Source organism: Hypanus sabinus, chromosome 8, assembly GCF_030144855.1.
Source record: "Hypanus sabinus isolate sHypSab1 chromosome 8, sHypSab1.hap1, whole genome shotgun sequence".
In the NCBI taxonomy this organism is placed as follows: domain Eukaryota; kingdom Metazoa; phylum Chordata; class Chondrichthyes; order Myliobatiformes; family Dasyatidae; genus Hypanus; species Hypanus sabinus.
This window is the reverse complement of record NC_082713.1, coordinates 83,988,753-84,010,072: the sequence shown is the minus strand read 5'-3', so window position 1 is coordinate 84,010,072 and position 21,320 is coordinate 83,988,753. Positions and strand designations below refer to the sequence as shown.

The 21,320-nt window shown below is 39.1% G+C and overlaps 1 protein-coding gene across 1 annotated transcript in view; it reads left to right on the top strand.

Annotated features, from left to right (window-relative positions):
* The window catches only part of si:ch211-26b3.4 (connector enhancer of kinase suppressor of ras 2), a 911,874-nt gene that overhangs the window by 834,063 nt on the left and 56,491 nt on the right, over nt 1-21,320 (top strand). The window contains exons 17-18 of the mRNA XM_059977444.1: nt 2,668-2,741; nt 5,867-5,938. Coding sequence (XP_059833427.1) covers nt 2,668-2,741; nt 5,867-5,938 — 146 coding nt within the window. The remainder of the gene's footprint in view (nt 1-2,667; nt 2,742-5,866; nt 5,939-21,320) is intronic.

Genomic DNA, 21,320 nt, shown 5'->3' with positions numbered 1-21,320 from the left:
TATGAACTCTCATCATTACATCCTTGGTTTTATATTCTAGTCCTCTTGAAATGAATACCAACATGGCATTTGTCTTCCTGACCACAAACTCAAACTGCAGTGAATCCTGCACAGTGAGTCCCAAATCCTTTTGTACCTCTGATTCCTGAAATTGCTCCCTATCTAGAAGCATTGGGTACAGTGTCTTATTAGTTCTGTTATGTTTCTTGGATTTGCTGAGTGTACCCACAAGAAAATGAATCCCAGATTATATATGGTGACATATACATATATACTTCAATATTAAATTGACTTTGTGCTTTGTACTTTTGTGTTCCTTTGTTGTCAGTCATTCTCGTTCCTGGAACTCAATACCCAACAGCACTATTGACCAGAAACACCTTACCAGTTCAAAAAGGCAGCTTACCACCACTTTGCCACCAGTCCCAAAATCTCAAATGATAAGATAAAAATTCCCAAATTAATAAGTTGATTTATGGTGAGCATAAATGGTGTACGATGGAGGTAAAATGTGTGCCGCAGTCATCAGACTGCCATTTTTTGCAATTTCAGATTTTGTGAGAAGTGTGAACATTGAAACAAATGCAATCCCTTGTGCTACCAATTAACTCTGTCTCTGTGACAATTACTCACAGTGATAAAGAATCTATAACAATAGTAATATTCCAAGTGGTTGAGCATTAGAAGGAGAACTATGAAAGGAGGGTCCTTGACATGAAGTGTTATAATGGGCAGAATCTTAGGAAGAATATTTGCAAGAGTAACATTGAGACACTAAAGGGTTTACGTGTGTGAAGTTATGAATCTGAGAGTGAAAGAGGTTGCAAGAGACTGGAGAGGCCAGAGGTAGAATGGATCAAAAGCACAAGAAAATCTGCAGATGTTGGAAATCCAAAACAACACACACTAAATGCTGGAGAAACTCAGTAGGCCAGGCAGCAGCTATGGAAAAGAGCCAGAGTTTCAGGACGGACTTCCGAAAATCATAGGAGTTTCACAAATCTGCATATAATTGATGAAAAAGGTCCTGATGAAGGGTTTCAGCCTGACAAGTCGACCGTTTACTCTTTTCCGTCAATGCTGACTGGCCTGCTGAGCTCCTCCAGCACTTTGTGTGGGTTGCTTTAGAATGGATCAAGTGAGTTCTGAAAAGAGTTTGTGGACAACCAATGCAATAGCCTGTTCTCAGCATTTAGCATTTTGTGCTTGAATAGCCAATTGCTGACATGAGCTCCACAACACAATGACTTCCTAAAGCCAGCATTCATCAAGGGCATCTTCAAAATGCCCGGTGCTCCAGTTCTCTTAGCAGAGGCAGCAGTGTTTACTCAGCTGTTCACACCTAGTTAAAATGCACAGAATGCAAGAACAAACATGAATAAATAATGCGTCATTACAAAATGGTCTTTCGCGTAAAGCCTTCAGCTTTGACTAATTGCCTTTTTTTGTCAATTATATGCAGATTTGTGAATCTCCTGTGATTTTTGGGAAAAAAATACTTAATTCAAGCTTAATCTTTCAAAAGCAATGTGCACAACAGAACTAAAATGCTTCACATTCTTGTTACATAATGTCATACACAAAAAGCACTAACCTGTCACATCATATGACCTGCTTGCACAAATGGACAGTGGTTTTAGCATCGACTACAGAGGCAAAGGGATCAGTATTCACCTTCGTTTGTGAAATTTTAATATCTACAATTCAATTCATCAGAATCAGTTTATGACATTTGTTGTTTTGCAGTAGTAGTAGTACAGTAGAAAACATAAAATCACTATAGATTACAAAATAAATAAATAGTGCCAAAGGCAGAAATAACAAACTAGTGTTCATGGATTCATGGACCATTCAGAAATCTGATGATGGAGGGGAGCAAACTGAACAGTAAAAAGAGGGAAGTAACTTTATGTCTTGGAAGTGCACTGCTGCCACAGAACAATAAAATTCACATCATAAAAGACAACGGTAATAAACCTGATTCTGCTTATGAAGTTGTTATGTGAAATTTGAATGGTCAGCTTACTGTGTGTACTACTAATTCCACAAACTGATACCAACTAAGTCAAATCTCAACAAGGTTTAATGTAGTGAATTGAGTTGGAAAACGCTCTCTTGGCCTGGGTGAAGTCCCTTGTCCACATACCCTGGGCAGATGTCATTTCTTGGCTCTGATATCAAGGCAAACTACAAGCCAACTAGAAAGCCAATAAAGACTGGTTTTATTTATCTGTTAGCTGTTGTATGAGGGACCACCACTACACCAAAATGAAAGGATTAAAGCTCTAATGATACAATTCAGAAACAAAAGCAATTTTTTATTGTTCAAACTACGTCTGTGGATAACTTTTGATGGATTATGCAAAGCACTGAGCCACTCTTAAGGAAATAATGGAAACATAAAATCAGCTTTATGCAATCCTGCAATTTGAGGTTTATCACACAAAATCACAATTAGAACAAATTAATTAAAATAGTTTATAGTTTACTTAGATCAGTTCTAGCTGCATTAATGACTGGGTACCCATGGTGGAGAAATTAACTTCCAACAATTATCATTTTTGGCAAAACCTAAATGGTGCAAAATTTGACATATTTTCTATCAAAACAGGAACTTTATTTTAAGCATCAGAACAACATAAAAGGCTCTATGTCTTCTTTTGCCAGGATGAGAAGGCAGAGGGATTTATCAGTCTACCAGAGTTTCGGATTGACAGAGCTATTGAATGCAGACGGAAATAGTAAGTGTTGAAAGTAAAATTTGTAAAACAAGGGAATTATTTGCTAAGCTTTAATCGTCTAAAGATAAAAATTTCTTGATTCTGGGCAACTGCCTGTATTTTTGCCAATTTGAAACTGAAACCTGCAATATCACACCAAAATTAACAGCAAGAAGATCAATCTAAATGACTAGGATGAAAATGTTGGTGGTCTGATTAATAACTTTGCAGATGACAAACTATTTGCAGAGTCATAAATAATGAAGAAGATTGCTTAAGGACACAGTGGAACATAAATCAGCTAAAAGTCTAGCCAGGACTGTGGCAAATGGAATTTATTGCAGACAAGTTTATTGTTCTTCTTTCTTTGTGGATGTTACTTCCACTCTGAATTACTGTTTAGGTTCCAAGATGTTGAAGTGGACAATGGTTATTTGAGGCTTTAGCTCTTCGAGCCTTCAGTGAGTAGAGGCTTGTGAGAGAGAAGATTAAAGAGCTGTAGGTAGATTTTTTTCAATTTATTTATTGTTTCCTTCTTTATATTTGTACAGTTAGAGCAGTAAGGATGCCAGGCAGAATAGTTAAATGCTGCTGTTGCAGGATGTGGGAAGGCAGGGAGACCTCTGTCATCCCCGACAACTTCACCTGCAAGAAGTGCATCCTGCTGCAGCTTCTAACAATCCACGTTAAGGAGTTGGAGCTGGGACTGGATGAATTCTGGATCATTCAGGAGGCTGAGGGGATGATGGGTAGGACATTTAGAGAGGTAGTTACTCTCAAGATACAGGAGACTCAGTGACAGTCAGGAAGGGGAAAGGGCTTAAGGAACTAATGCAGAGTACTCCTGTGGCCATCCCCCTCAACAACAGGTTTGGATACAACTTTGGATACTGTTGGGGATGGGTGGGGATGACCTGACTCAGAAGGGAAGGGAGGAGAAGAGGCGAGCTGTGATGATAGCAGATTCGTCAGTCAGAGGAACAGAAAGAAGGTTCTGTGGACAGGAAAAAGATTCCCAGATGGTATACTGCCTACCAGGTGCCAGGGTCCAGGATGTATCTGATTGAGTCCTCCGCATTCTTAAGTGGGAGGGTGAGCTGCCAGAGGCCATGGTCCATGTAGGTACCAATGACATAAGTAGGAAGAGTGAAGAGGTTCTCCAAAGTGTTTTCAGAGAGTAAGGAAAAGTAAAAAACACGAAATGCTGGCAGAACCCAGCAGGCCGGACAGCATCTATGAGAGGAGGTAATAACGACGTTTCGTGCCAAAACTCTTCATCAGGAGTGAAGTAACATGGGATGGTCGAGGGGGGATAAGAAGTGGGGGGGAAGGATAAAGTAGAGAGCTGGGAAGTGATAGGCTGAAGGGAAATGGGCTAGGGGGAAGGTGGGGAATTATGGGAAATAAAAGAGAAAGAAAGGTAGGGCTGGGGGAGAGATTATAGTGAGAGGGGAAAAAGAGAGAGAAAGAGAACCAGACTAAAATAATAGATAGGGATGGGGGTAAGGGTGGGGGGCAGGGGTATCAGGAAGGAGCAAATAACATGCCTATGGAGTATAAGAAGTACAAGAGAACACTTAAGGAAATCAGGAGGTCTAAAAGAAGACATGAGCTTGACCTAGCAGACAAGCTGAAGGAGAATCCCAAGGGATTCTACAGATATGTCAAGAGCAAAGGATTGCAAGGACAAAATTGGTCCTCTGGAAGATCAAACTGTTAATCTACGTGTGGAGCCAAGAGAGATGGGCAAGAATTTTAATATCGGTATTTATTCAGGAGATGGGCACAGTGTCTATAGCAGTGAGGCAAAGCAGCATCAGCTTCATGGGCCCTGTACAGATTACAGAGGAGGAAAGCAAATTAGGATGGATAAATTCCTTGGACACTGTGGGAGACACTGCAGAAATTGCTGGGGCCCTAGCAGAAGATGAGAATTATAATGAAAAATTGAATAGGTTAGGACATTATTCTTCGGAACATGGAAGATTGAGAGGAGATTTGATAGAGGTATGCAGAATTATGAGGGGTGTATATAGGGTAAATACGAGCAGGCTCTTTTCACTGAGTTTGGGTGAGACAACAACCAGAGGTCATGAGTTTTGGGCGAAAGCTGAGCGGTTTGAACATGAGGGAAAACTTCTTCATTCAGAGGACTGTGAGAGTGTGGAATGAGCTGCCAGCACAAGTGATGCATATGAGCTCGATTTCAATGCTTAAGAGAAGTTTGGATAGGTACATGGAGGATGGTAGGGTATGGAGGGCTATGATGTGGGTACCAGTCAATGGAAGTAGGCGGTTTAAATGGTTTAGCATGGACTAGATGGCCGAAGGGCTCATTATTGTGCTGTATTTTTCTATGACTAATGATTGAGGTAGTTCATTTTGGGAAGCCATATTCTGACAGGATATTTAGAGTAAATGGCAGGGACTTTAGTAATGTTGATACAGAGAGAGCCAGGGTGCAAGTCCAAAGCTTAGTGTACATTGACATCATGACCAATATGGATGAGGTGGGCGGACAGGCTCCATTCCTGCACTGTACAATTCTATGATACAATCATAGATGTCGGGACATACAGAGAGTTTGTGTAGTTATAACATACCTGTGTGCTTGTCTGTGAATTTGCAAAGAGCAAACATCTGTCTTTTAATTTCCTTGTTTAATTAAGATCAAACAAAAATGAAAAATAAAATTATATTTCTAAACACACAGAGCAGATTTTGCGATGAATAAGATGATAATCGATACAGAAACAGAAACATTTGGAAACACTTAGCAGGTCAGGCAGCATTTGTGGAAAGAAAAACAAAACTAACATTTCAGGTCCTTGACATTGACTGTTGCTCCTTCCACAGATGCTGTCTAATCTGCCGGGTGTTTCTGCATCTGCAGTTTTTATTTTATGTTTTCATTTCCTGGATGTTTGGCAGTCTGCTTAACTTCCTTCCTAAACGATGTCAGGAAAAATTTGGGAAAACTGTATATATGGAGCAGACTAGAGATTTTTGGGTCAATAGTTTTATAATATTGCATGGACTAAAGAACCAATGTGCTTCCGTTGATAACTACTTGCTAATAATAATTACAGTGCCTTCCTTCTTTTCTGGTCTGTGTTGTGTGACTGTAATATTTTGTTTCCCTGAAGTGCCTTCAAGGCTTGCCATCCAAAAATTAAGAGCTTCTACTTCGCGACTGACTCCTTGGAAGAAATGAACAGGTAAAGTAGTTCCATTCTGAGAAGTAATTTTCAAGGATTTGAATAGTAACATCATGCAATGTGTTTGGCCAGTTTCATTGCACATAAATGGCGGATTATGAAGAGTAACTGGTAGTCATATTGTGATTAATATCACAGATGAAATCACATAGATCTTGCACTGAGCTTTCATTGACACATTGTGAATGAACACCTAGTATAGATTTAAAACAAAATATGCAAGTCGCTCAGAATCAGAATCAGGTTTATTATCTCCAGCATATAGTATGTTGTGAAATGTGTTAACTTTACAGCAGCAGTGCAAAGAAATATATGAAAAATAAATATAGAGAAAAAAGCTGTACATTAAGTGTGTTTGTTTGTGTGTGTGTGTGTGTGTGTGTTAAAATAAGTAGTGCAAAAAAAGCAGGAAAAAAGTAGTGAGATAGTGTTCATGGATTCAATGTGCATTTAAAAATTGGATAGCGGAGGGGAAGAAGCTGTTCCTGAATTGCTGAGTGTGTTCCTTCAGGCTTCTGTACCTCTTTCCCAATGGTAACAAAGAGAAGAGGGCATGTCCTGGGTGGTGAGGATCACTAATGATGGATGCTACCTTCATAAGGCATCGCTCCTGGATGATGTCTTAGATACCACAGAGGCTAGTACCCACGATGAAGCTGACTAATCTTACAAACTCCTGCAACTTACTTTGATCTTGTGCAGTAGCCACCTCCCCACCCCATACCAGATGGTGATGCAGACAGTCAGAATGCTCTCCACGGTACATTTATAGAATTTTAGAGTGTTTTAGGTGACAAACCAAATCTCCTCAAACTCCTAATGAAATATAGCTGCTGTCTTGCCTTCTTTATAGCTGCATCAATATGTTGCATCCAAGTTAGGTTCTCAGAGACAGAGATATTGACTCTCAGAAACTTGACATGGCTCACTCTCTCCAATTATGATCCCTCTATGAGAATTGGTGTGTGTTCCCTCATCTTAACCATTCTGAAGTCTACAATCAGCTCTTTGGTATTACTGACGCTGAGTCACTAACTGGTATACTGCGCTACTGTACGGCCTCTCATCTCCATCTGAGGTTTTTGCCAACAATGATTGCATTATCAGCAAATCTATAGATGGTATTTGAGCTGTGCCTAGCCACACAGTCGTGGGTATACAGAGAGTAGAGCAGTGAGCTAAGCACACACCCTTGAGGTGTACTAGTGTTCATCCTCAGCGAGGAGGAGATGTCATTTCCAATCTGTACAGATTGTGGCCTTCCAGTTAGGAAGCTGAGGAAACAGTTACAGAGGGAGATACAGAGGCCCAGGTTCTGTAGCTTTTTGATCAGCACTTAATATCAATGATGATATTAAGTGCTGAACTATAGTCAAATAAAATCCTGACATAGGTATTTGCATTGTCCAGGATATCCAATGCTGCATGGAGCGCCATTGAGACAGCTTCTGCTCTGTACCTACTGGGGCAATAGGCAAATTGCATTGGGTCCAGGTCTTGCTGACATAGGAGCTAATTCTAGCCATAGTCAACCTCTCAAAGCATTTCATCACCTTAGATAAGTACTACTGGATGACGGTCATTAAGACAGCTCACCCTGCTCTTCTTGGGCACTGGTATAATGATTGCTCTTTTGAAGCAGGTGGGAACTTCTGACCTTAGCAAAGAGAGATTGACGATGTCATTTGGTTGGCACTGGTTTTCAGAGCCTTACCACATACTCCATTGGGCTCTGCCACATTGCAAGTGTTCACTCTCTTGAACGACAGTCTGATGCTGGCTTCCAAAACAGAGATCGCAGGATCACTGGATGCTGCAGGGATCCTCATAGCTGTGGTTTCATTCTCCCTTTCAAAGGAAGCATAAAAGACATAGAGCCTTTAGGGAGGCTATTGCCCATGATAGAGTTGGCAGAGTTTGCAACTTTCTGCAGATCTTAATGATCCTGTGCAATGGCCCCTCCGTACCAGATGGCAAGGTAACCAGTTGAATGCTCTCCAAAGTACACCTGTAGAAATATATATCTAGGGTGCCCAAGACTTTTGCACAGTACTGTATTTGTCAGCATGGAACATGGAGCAAATTTGTAAATCTGGGAGCAAAGGATGTTGCAAATGTGGAAAGCCCTGGGAGGGTTGGAGGACAGGTGACAGAGAAGGAGTGCTGGGACAGGGGGTGGCACATTTGCAGACACACCCAGCCCTGAGACACCAAGTAAGGTCATTTGATTCCAAATAATTGGTTTATTGATCATTTCAGAATATCCCTCTGGTGCTTTCCACTCCCTCCCCTGTCCCTTCCCATTTTCCCAACCATGAATCCCCTCTACCTGCCCCCTTCCCATTCTCAGTCCACAATACAGACCCACATCTGTATTAGGTTTATCGGCACTCAAATGTCATGAAATTAGCTTTTTTTGCAGCAGCAGTACAGTGCAACACATAAAATTACTACAGTACTTTAGTTATGTATGTGCCTAAGACTTTTGCACAGTATTATATATAATGTAATTATAAATTACACTAAGAAATAGATATTTTTAATGTAATTTGTAGTTTTCTTCACTGTTGCATAACAACAAATTTCATGACATATGCTAGTGATATTAGACCTGATTCTAATTCTCCTCAAGCTCTTGCTGGCTTTCCTTATTCATAATTGCATCAATATGTTGGACCAGGATAGATCCGCAGAGATGTTGACAACCAGGAACTCGAAACTGACCCCAGTGCTAACCCCTGGATGAGGACTGGTCTGTACTCCTTCAATTTCTCCTTCCTGAAGTCCACAGTCAATTCTTTGGTCTTACATTGAGTATAAGGTTGTTGTTCCAACTCAATGTCAGTAAAACCATGCTTATGAGCTAACAACTACTGCTGTCCTTTGTATAAGTACATGAAGCAAATTCCTTTGTAAATCATCATCAACTATTTCAACACAGCCAATGAAATCCATTTCCTGAAAACTTGTAACCTCACAGTTGATTTGATGTGAATGTGTTGAGTGTTTACATGCAGACATAGCCAGTGATCCATGTGCTTCATGTTTCATCTTGAACAACATCTCAAACCACAGTCAGAGACTCACATCCTTCTATGGAGCCACTTTGTAGTGGATGTGTTGAAAGCATTATGTTGTTGCATGTCTATAGAATATTTATAGGTGTGAAAATGTGTACCGAATAAATTATGAAAGGAAAAGTTAATCAAAGTATGATAACTCTACAACTCATGTTCTCAGTATTTTCTTAACATAAATTGCCTTATTTTACACATTGATTGTTTGTGAGTATAGTTTTTGTAAATCCTTTATTTTTTAATTACCTGAAAAAGCCTGCAAAAAATGAATTTCAGGGTAGTATATGGAATCATGTACATACTTTGATAATAAAATTTGAAAAGAAATTACAAATAATAATTGGATGAGATTTAGTGAAAGGTAAGGGATGTTGAGTGAGAAGACCAGACAAGCTGGGACTGCTGATTTTAGAGCAAGAAAGACAGAGGAATGTTAATATAGTGCTCAAAATCATGAATTATTTTGCTTCATTAAATAATTGCAAACTGTTTTCAATACAAAAGGGTTGGTAACCGAGGGCGTGGATTTACAGTGACTGGTAAAGTATGAGGAAATGTTTCTACTCAGCTTGGAAGGGAGATCAATTGGATCACTCTGCCAAAGAGCCAACATGAGCCAAATGCTTTCTTTCTGGGCTGCATTGTTCTATGGTCCTCATTAGATAACTTAGCTTTTAACTAAATGAAACCTTACAAATCCCTGGAACTGGCATGTGATAGCGCGTCACTTAGTACCACTAAATGTTGTTTCTGTTGTTGCTGGATTCAAACAAAGTGTGGGGGTGAGACATCAATGGGAGGATGGGTTCCTTCTCACAGTTTTCTGGCTTACCTGTAACATGTTGCAGAGGGTGCTTAATGAATGATTGCATAGAATCAGACAACTTGATGCTGTGCAGATACTGTACGGCTCATTTCCAGTGCTCCACAGCTGCTGAAACAGGAAGGATATCTGGTTATACAAATCTGTTATCTCATCAACTTCACCTACCCTTTGATTTGCAGCTTGTAAAATTCTGCATAACAGCATTCCTGAAGTATATCAGACACTTGCAACCTACAAGGGGAGTTCGAATAGACACTGCATATGGTGCTATGCACAGTTTACTGGAATGAAAAATAAGTTCACTGCAAAACAGCTGTGGATATAATTTAAAAATTGCTGGAGTGCATTGTAATTTTAAACCCTATGTATCTATTCATATGCAGTTAGCAATATCTGTGAAGGGGGGCCCTGCTAGATTAATCTCTAGCATAATGCCAAGGCAGACTTTCATTAAACAAGCCCCTGAACAAAAGTAAAAATCACCTGACTGCAGTTACCACCAACCAATCAACAAATCCAATTTCTTACTACGTACAGAGTGATGCACCATCAATAACTCTCGGAGACGTGAGGCGAGATATAGGCTTTTATTCGCTGGAAGAGAGCAGTCAGCAGCAAGAGATCCCCATACGACATCCTGGAGTCTGAGGGAGGAGCCGTGCCTCCAATCGCCTTTATACAGGGGTCTGTGGGAGGAGCCACAGGAGCAGTCAGCGGGGGGGCGTGTCCAGCCAGGTATATGTAGTTCACCACACAGAGCAAAATATTTACAGCCACATTCATTCTTATCTCTCATTCTTCTTTCAAGTCTCCTACTGTACTGTGGCCATTAGAGTGACCTTCTGTCATGTCCATTTCAACTCTCTGCCACTGCTGGCCTGCAGCCTGCTCAAAATACAGTACCTCATGGTCCCATTTCATTTTGATCCACATACACTGACTAAGTATTTACAGATCATTAAATATGGCTTGCTGGCAATTTATTGGGAAAGAAGTGGCTAAATGAATCAGAAATAAACCAAAAAGTTGTGATTCTTAGGGTGACACTATTGACAAGATATATTGCATTCCATTCCTGCCTGGGGATTGAATGAGCCAACATCTTTCATGGTCACTTTTCTTGGTATTGGCTTGCATATTACAAGAGTATTGAACTAACTCACTGTTGTTAGGATAATCCTATTATCTCTCAAGGAACTTCTGGTCAAGTCATCGGACTCAAGAAATCTTCACTAGTTTTGTTTCTACAGTATACCAAGAGTAACCTCTCCATCACCCTCATAGTCTTTCTCCAATCTCAATGCTGTCAGACCATCATCAAACTGTGGATGAGCAGACTCATCTCAAATTGGATATTGGAAAAATCAGATCCACCCAGCCCCAATTCCATTTCTCATCTATCCAAGACTAGGCCAGAGAGTTTGCAAAGTTACTTATACATGGCATCCCGAGATGGGATTCAGTGCATGTATTTATGTCATCACAATGAATGCTTTGACCATCTCTTTTCCTGCGGCTGCTCATTTCCCACAGAGACCTTTGTCCATGTGCTTGTGTCAATTCCAATGCACTCCTGGACAGCATGTTATCCTCCAAAGTACTGCTGCCTCTGTGTTCATTTTTTGCTTACTAACTTATAAAAGGATCCTGACTTGGTTTTAAAATTCTCATCCTTGTCATTAAACCCCTCCTTTTCTCTATTATCTCTCCCAGTCCTTCTTGAATATCTCAGTGCTCCAATTCCTGAGATTAAGTATGTAAGATAAAAGGACAGGCCTCCACTCTGGCACCTAGCCTGAAGTTCCCTGTTAATTTCTCTTTTTTCCTCTCTTTCCACTTTTATGTCCCTCATTAAATCATTGATGAACTATTTCACAATCTGCCTTGTGTGGCTTGAGCTTATAAAACTGATAAAATTCTATGAAGTGCCTTGAAATATCTTCAGAACTTGTGTTTTAATGGTAGTGTTGTTGTTGTTCCTGAAGGTAGGTCTGCTTTATAGCAACTTTATTATTAAAAGTAGGGTCATAGTTGTCAGTCTTTTTTGGACTATTTTTATAGCAATCCTGATATGGTTAAAGTTTGGAAGTTATAGGAGTCCACCAAAAACTTAATCAGTTATAATTCTACCCAACAAATGTAAAATATGATGGTTTTTTGTTGGTTAAGGTGAAAATCATGGATTGATCTCAGAAAGTCAAGCATGTGATATCATCTACATGAGGACCTGTAGTTTTTTGGGGGGAAATCTTTTAATTTTTACAATTGTTTTTAAATATTTGTGTCCAATTCTGAGAAGCATACAATATAGCAATAATTAGTAGTAGACTAGAGGATTGGGAAGCTTTTAACAACCAACAGAAGGCAACTAAAAAGTAACAAAGAGAAAAAAGATGAAATATGAAGGTAACCTAGCCAATAATATAAAAGGGGATTCTAAAAGTTGTTTTTAGATATATAAGGAGTAAAAGAGAGGCAAGGGTAGATATTGGACTGCTGGAAAATTAAGCCAGAGTCGTAGTAATGGGGACAAAAAAATGGCTGACAAACTCCATAAGCATTTTGCATCAGTCTTCTCTGTGGAAGACATCAGCAGTATGCCAGAAATTTGAGAGTGTCAGATAGTACAGGGAGTGCAGTCGCTATTACGGAGAAGGTGCTTGGGAAGCTAAAAGGTCTGAAGGTAGATAAGTCACCTGAACCATATGGGCAACATCCAAAGATTCAGAAAGAGGTAGCTGAAGAGATTATGGAGGCATTGGTAATGATATTTCAAGAATCATTAGTTTCTGGAATAGTAAGTTGCATTGTCACTCCACTCTTTAAGGGGGGGGGGATAGGCAAAAGCCAATTAGTCTGACTTCAATAGTTGGGAATTTGTTAGAGTCTATTATTAAGGATGAGGCTTCAGAGGACTTGGAGGCATATGATAAAATGGGCTGAAGTCAGCATGGTTTCCTTAAGGGAAAATCCTGTCTGACAAATCTGTTGGAATACTTTGAGGAAGTAATAGGCAGGATATACAAAGGAGATTCAGTGGATGTTATTTACTTGGATTTTCAGAAGGCTTTTGACAAGGTGCTGGACATGAGGCTGCTTAGCAAGGTAAGATACTAGCATGGATAGACGATTGACTGACTGACAGGAGGCGTAGAATGGGAATAAAGGGGGCCATTTCTGGCTGGCTGCTAACAACTAGTGGTGCTCTTCAGGGGTCGGTGTTGGAACTGTTTCTTATATATCAGTGATACAGATGAAGGAATTAATGGCTTTGTGGCCAAGGTTTGCAGATGATGCGAAGATAGGTGGAGGGGCAAGTAGCACTGAGGAACCTGGTAGACTACAGAAGGACTTGGAGAAATTAGGACAATGGACAAAGAAGTGGCAGATGGAATATAGTCTAGAGAAGTCTATGGTCATGCACTTTGGTAGAAAGAACAAAAGAATCAGAATCAGGTTTAATATCATTGGTAAATGTCATGAAATTTGTTAGCTTTGAGGTGGCAGTACAACGCAATACGATAAATATAGAGAAAAATAGAATTACAGGTTTTATATATATATATGTATATTAAATAGTTAAGTTAAACTAAGTAATGCAAAAACAGAAATAAAATTTAACAAGTAGTAGTGAGGTAATGTTCATTAGTTCAATCAACACACACAAAATGCTGGTGGAACGCATTTTGTGTGTGTTGTTTGAATTTCCAGCATCTGCAGATTTCCTCATTTGCTTTTCAAATTCATTAGTTCAATCTCCATTTGGAAATCAGATGGCAGAGTGGAATAAGCTGTTTCTGAATTACTGAGTGTGTGCCAAGCCAAAGGTGTAGACTATTTTTCTAAATAGGGAGCAAACACAGAAATTGGAGATACAATGGTACTTGGACATCCTAATGCAGGATACCCTCATGATTAATTTGCAGGTTGAGTCAGTGGTAAGGAAGGCAAATGTAATGTTGGCATTCATTTTGAGAGGACTAGAATATAACAGTAAGAATCTAATGCTGAGCCTTTATAAGATGTTGGAGACATTGTTCAGCCCATATTTGGAGTATTATGAGCAGTTTTGGGTCTCTTATCTGAGGATATGCTAACATTGGAGAAGGTCTAGAGGAGCTTCTTGGGAATGGTCCCAGGATTGAAAGAGTTCATGTGTGAGGAGCTTTTAATGGATCTGGGCCTGTACTTGCTGGAGTTTAGAAGAATGATGGGGGGTGGGGGGAGATGTCATTCAAACCTGTTGAATACTGGAAGGACTAGATAGAGGGGGAGAGTATACAACTAGTGGGCACAGCCTCAGAATACAAGATCACCCATGTAGACGAGAGATGAGGAGGAACTTCTTTAGCCAGAAGGTGGTGATTCCATGGAATTCATGGTCATGGACAGCTCTGGAGGCTGTCATTGGGTATACTTAAGGTGGAAATTGATAGGTTCATGATTAGTATGGTCATCAAAGGATAATAAATCAGCCAAGATCAAATGGTGGACCAGACTTGATGGGCTGAAAGGCCTAATTCTGATCCCATTTCATCTATGGTCTTATCTTCAGAGATTAAGAAAAACAGGCTGATGCTGACACCAAATAATTACACATTATCTTTTCTGTATATTGGCCTTAAGAGTGGAATATATTAGACTTCCCAGGCATGCAGTTAATCTCTAAAAGTCATCATTGCTCTGCTCACATAATTACTCTGAGCAAGTATTCATATTTCCGCTGATTGAATTTTACTGTGTGTCATTGGCTTTATTTCATTGAAGGAGAGACAGAAGCCTTATCTATGCCTAGAATATTTCTGCATTAGAGTCTCTGTAAATAATTTACTTATTTATCTTTTTAAGAAGCTTTGATGTTCAAGAGCAGCACTATACTGTACATAATTAAATACGAAGCATTTTAACCAGTTAATTCAGTTTATCTAAACTGTAATTTTATATAATCAAAAATCACTTTACCCAGTAGAATGTTTGACATGACAAAAATAATATGCTGATCTTCACTAAATTATAAAATTATAGAAGGTAGCTATTTGGTCAATAATGTATGCACAGGCTCTTTGTCATGGATATCCAGTTAGATCCACATATTCTTTTTTCTTCTAAGTGTTCATTTAACTTTGTCTTGAACTATACAATCACATCTGTTTCCATCACTTTTCCAGACAGGCACCCCAGACCATAGGAGGTGTTATTTTTTCAGTGTCTAGTTACAGTACTTTGTGATCTCCACTCTTCAATCCTTCAGCATCAGGAAATAGGCATCCATACCCACATTTCTGAAGTTTAATTCTATCCCAAATCAACAGCAATCAGCTGTGAATCAGAGGATCACAGAAAGGTATAGAGAAAGCAGTTTGACCCATCATGTCTGTGCTATCCCATTCTAGTGTGTCTGACCATGGCCTCCTCTACTGCCATGATGAGACCAAACTCAGACTGGAGGAGCAACACATTATATTCTGTCCGGGTAGCCTCTAACCTGATGGTATGAACATCAATTTCTCCAATCTCCAGTAATTTCTTATCCTCCCTCCTTTTCTCTGTTCCTATTCCTCATTCTGGTCCCCCTCTCACCCTTTCTCATCAACTCATTTGCCCATCCCTTCCCTCTGGTTCCATTTCTCCTTCCCATTTTTCCCATGGTCCTCTCCTATCTGATTCCCTCTTCTTCAGTCCTTTATCTCTTCCACCTACTGCCTCCCAGGTTCTCACTTCAACTCCTTCCTCCACCTACCTGCTTTACACACCACCTGGTTTCACTTGCCAACTCATGCTCCTTCTCCTCCCCTCCACCTTCTTATTCTGATTTCTGCCCCCTTCCTTTCCTGTCCTGATTAAGGGTCTTGGCTAGAAACGTTGACTGTATATTTCCCTCCATAGATGCTCCCTGACTTGCTGAGTTCCTCCAGCATTTTGTGTGTGTTGCTCAAGATTTCCAGGATGCATATGTGAAGAGACTAAAAATCTGACTGTAAGAACTCCAGAAAGGAGCTGCATAAGTCAGGGGGTGACTTGGAGGAGGGGTTCTTCAACACAGAAGAACTTTGTTCTTATGGTGAAGAAAAGAAATGTTGGATTGCAGAGAAGAGCTTGCATTTCTGAGAGTGGTGATGGAGACAGAGTTGAAGAAATAGTGGTGCTGGAGGAGAGGGAACTGACAACATCATCTATCCCAGAGTTGGAAAGAGAATTGGGGTCAACAAAACAGTACCTAGATTCAGAGACCACACAAGTTCAGAGAGCCTGTCGTGTTAGTGGGAGAGGAGTTTCAAAAAAATACAAGTTTGCTGTTAAGGATTGGAATGATCATTAGGGTGGGACACTCAGGTTGCTGTTTGTATGGAGACGGCTCTTTGTAGCTGTAAGTGCAAGGTCAATGAATACTAAGGGGTTGAAAGAGGAATTGAAAAGACAGAGTACCTGAACAATGGGGAAGAGTGGAAATAAAAGGTGAAGGAAGGATTGGAGAAAGGACTGAAAATAAGACTTAATGGTTTAAGAGGCTGTCTCAGTGATGAGTTATAATGAGGAATTGCTAAAAAAAACTTTTTGGTTATGGAAATGCAATAGCTCTTGCTGTGGAGTATCTGTCACTTTTGGGGATATTTGCTTGGAGAGCTTTCAACAACAAAATGCTAAGAATGATAAAGGCTGTGCATAGACGAGAACTCTATTCTATTAATGGACTACGGTTGCAATGCATGTTTTATGAATGTGCACTTAGTGCATTGATCAATTCTCCCCGGCAGTCTTTTTTCTCGCCTGGTTCTATAAGTAAGAATGCCAAAGGAAGTCAGAAAGGTTGAGGTTGGGTGGGAGGGCGGTCACTGGCTTGAAATGACATCTGCTTGATGAGGTGTTGATTATGACAAGATATTATCTCAGCATTATTTTATACATTTTTAGAAATGTGATGTTGTGTCACTTTTGCAAATTCCCCCAACACCCATCATATCTAACAATGGAAGGAAATAATCAAAATCAAATGATACCAGCAGATAACTGGCAATGATATCAGGGGTTTTAGTGATCATGCCACACTCTTTCCTTCACGATACTAAGGCAAAGGGTGGACAGGCTTGTTTGAACTAAGTTGTTAGGTCTACAAAACACTCCTGTGCCTAGCATCACTTTATGAACATACAATCAATCTATGTATATAACTTATCTTATGTATTTACGTTAATTGTTTTTATTTTAAATATTGTATACTTTATCTTATGATGAAGTTCTTTATGCTGCATCAGATCTGGAGTAACCATGATTTTGATCTCCTTTATATTTGTGTACTGGAAATGACACTGAACAATCTTGAATCTTGAATGTCAATAAGTTATAAACTACATTGAGAATTTCTGTGTTGAAATTAATGTGTTAAATTGCTGACATGTATTGAGATATACAGTTGAGAGTTTGTCCTAATATAGGCATTTTAATATAAATATTTAATCAAAATCTTGCCCATATTGACAAAAAATGAGAACTGCCTCCTGTGGGTACATTTTACTTGGAACAGGTCCATGTTGAGACAACCTTTTGAAGTCTGGCTGGCTGAATTTGAAGCATTCACTCGTGAATTGGTTGATATTCATAAGTGCATTCTATATTGCAAAGATCTCTTACTCCTGCTACAAAGAAATCTAATTTGCCATTGATGGATTAGTATTACTCCTAACTGCATCCAAAATGCCCTTGGCCCAGATGGCAGCAATTGCTTAATGGCTGCATTTATTTTCAGAATAGTAAACAAAGTGTTGTAATATCCCCTGAATAAAAGGCATTGAAAAGAAACTGGAAGCATTGGAGAGTGATTAAAGGAAGGAGAATGTTAATTACTTCCACACTTACATATAGGGAGCTATAGTGATGATACTCAGAGTTGTTTAAAATGGAGCCAATAATTTGTAGCATTGGCATCAAGTCCAAACATTAGTTCAGCTGAATCAGAATGATTGTGCTGGTGAACCTTTCCCCTTCTGGAATTAATTGCAGTCAGTTTTTGCATTTTGTGCATTTTATATTGGTCAGTATTATTTCTGTTAAAAATAAGCAGCATGGTTGTACAGCTTATGAATTTCAATTTCAAGTATATTTTTAACAAAAAATGTATTATACAACCTTGAGATTACAGCTTGCTCACAGCAAGCTAATAATCAGTTAACTGATAGTTAAACAGTTCTAATTAAGTAATCAGTTAACTATAAGTTAAGCTATGCCATTAACTTATCAGTTTCGAAATATACATCTTATCCATATTTACTGATTATCCATATTTATTGACCATCATCATATTCATTGATATTTTTCTTGTCAAACAGTGAAGGTACTTTTTTGGTTTAACAATGTACCAAATGAAATTTTGCCTATTTGTGGACTTTCTAATGCTTGTTGAACAGTGGATTGCATTTCTATCTAATTCAAGATAGTGCTGAAATCAGAAACTACATTCAGGGATGTAAAATCCTTCACTAGTTATTTCTAGGCTTATATAGTTACTTGAAAGAACTTCAATTTTCAGGGTTGCCATTCCAAACATGCTTCATTGTATATGTGGATAAAAGATTGGAAGGATGGAAGACACTGCCACATCTTTAGATCTTTCCAGTGCCAGAAACATGGAGATCCAAGTAAACCCCACTGTTACGTTTAGCTATGGAATGGAGGATCTGCCTCATATTGTTGTGGGAACACTAGAGAGAAGGTTCCCTTGGACCTTATTTTCTGTGTAGAAACGGAGTTAGTTCACAGTATAAAAGTAAGGAATCCAAGGGAAATGTGATTACAGTATTTTAAAATTCTGAATGCCATTTAAGGGGGACAAAAAATAGTCAGAAATCTGGGTCTTGACTTTAAGTTAGTTCATTCTGGAAATATCAGAGTGAATTGGCTTTGAACATGTAGATAATTGGATTAAAAGATTTGTCAATAGATAAACAAGTGCCAACATTAAAAGAAATATTTCTAATTACTCAACAAATGGGCATTCCATTTATAAAATCATAGTAATACAGATTTGAAAGAGGCCCATCAGCACAACTTTAAGGATACTCATTGGGGAGAGAATGGAAAGCAGTGGACAGGAGTCCCCACTGCCAGTGATCAGAGTCAGGACTGCCATTTATGGCAGGAATGCTGGGATTTGGATCATAGCTGGCAAGTGACATTGGGACACTCACCATAAATACATGTGACATTCAATGTGCAGGACACATTATTTGCATCTGTCCAAGAACCTCCACACATCAGGCTGAAGATACCCCAGGAAGCCCAGGCAGAAGGTTGTGATTTTTAAGTCTCAGGTTAGAAGTATCACCCTTTCATTCGTACTTTAATTTTCATGGATTTGTATCACATAAAATAGCATGCTGAAAAGTGGGTTAAATTAAACACTTTCCTACAAATTAGTTTGATTGTCTGTAGATCTCTTAATACCAGTTTATACTTCTGAGGAGTAACCAAGAGGATTGCTAAATGTATTTGCAGTCCGTCATTTGACTCACATTGTTCAGACAGTCCATGGGATTTAAGGGAACGGAAGAGTTTCAGTGTGGAATTTATTTGGTGGGTGGAAACAAAGAACAGATTTAAATTTTAGTGGCTGTAAGGCTGGTGAAGCCATTGAATTTTTTTTGCATTTACAAATGACTCTGGAATAAATGTTTGCAGTGCATTTAATGTTGTAAATGATACCAAAATTAACAAAGTGACGAATGGTAAGGAAGGAAGTTGTAGGTTGCAGAATGATTGTGATGCATGATGAGCTGGGCCCAAAAATGTCAAATGGAATTCAGTCCATAAAAGTGTGCAGTATTGCATTTGGGAAAGAGAAACAGCACAAGGCAAATCACACCAATAGGCGTGAGGACAAAGAGAGATATCTGAATTCTTGTCCACAGGTTCAGGAAGGTTGGAAACCTGGATAATTTAGTTAAGTGGCATGTGGCAAACCTGCATTGATGGCCAAGGCAGAGAAAACATTCTAGAACTGTACAAACCACATCAAGAGTTCTGGTTGAGACAGTTCAGGAAGGATGTGATAGCTTTGGAGAGGAAATTTATCAAGATGCAGCTGGTGCCGTAGAATTGTAATTATGAGGAAAAACTAGTTAGGCTGGGATTGTTTCCTTTGGAACAAAGGAGGCTAAAGGGGAAATTGATCATAGAAATGATGTGGGTCCTCTCTTCCTCAGCAACAGATATGACGTCGCCCACTGCACTGTCACTGATGTGATGTGGTGCTCCTATGTCACAGTGAAGAATATGATCTGGTTCGAGTGTAGTCAGACATGGATATGGCCTGATGACTCTGTACTCTATCTACAGAGATAATGTGGAGGCCAAACATTACAATGACAAATTCTTTGCTGTAATATTAGGTCTTGAGGAATGCTTTATTCCTGTTCCATGGAAGAATATTTAGTTTGAGAGGAGGATCACAGCAGGCTGCCTAGTATATGCTTTTAAATTTGGTACAAATAGGCTTTTGTTTCTGTAAGAAATTGAAAAGATTATCCTGCATCACATAAAATAGCTCATTAAAGTGATGCAATAAAATTCCACAGTCTTGCTTTGAGTAATAGACTTTGGATTTTTATGGTTCATCTATATGCTTAAGAATGTATTTCTTTCTGAATTATTTACGTACTGCTTCATTCATTTTTAATTCATGTTAAACTTTAAAGCAATCAAATATTTTACTTGCTTTGAATTATGAGGGTAACTCCTAAAAAATACATCTGTCTGCAACTGACCATTTCAAGCCTTAATGTGCTTGTTTATGGTGGAAGTTTAAAATTTATTCTCTCTTCAGTAAATACCTTTTCACGTCCCTTACAAAACACGTACAATATATCAAACCTGTTTTATTCAAATTATACCAGTACACTCTTGAACGAAAAGAAATAAGAACAGCAATGGTATCAACGCACTTAATAGCATTTATCCTCAGAATGAGCTGTGTGGATTTAAGGATTTATTGCCCAGCTGTGACCCACATGAGGGAACAGATTTGTGATGTTCATCAACAGTGAATGCTGACGTTCATAACTAACAGATAACAGGTGCAGTTAGTTATGAACATCAGGAATATACTGTATAAAACCTAACACAAGCGTGTTGAGGTTCTGCCATCCGATCCTCATATATCTGTAATACTCTCAATTCCAAATACCTTTGGGGTTAGTCTCTTCAACTCTAATCACGCACCAGAAATTTTACTCTGAGCAGTACTTGCCTCACACTACGGGTATTCTCCAGAGCACTAACCACAACTATCAAAAGAACTTGAGGTTTCACTAAAAATATTCTCATGCTCCAGGGACATCTTTAAGCACTAATCTGCTCCAAGAAATTTCTACAACCAGCATCTAATGAAATTTTAATGATGCACTCCAGATGCTCTACAATTAGGGAATCAAGTGCCCAGTTCTTCGAGCACACATCTACAACTAGACCAGCACTAGACAGATATTCT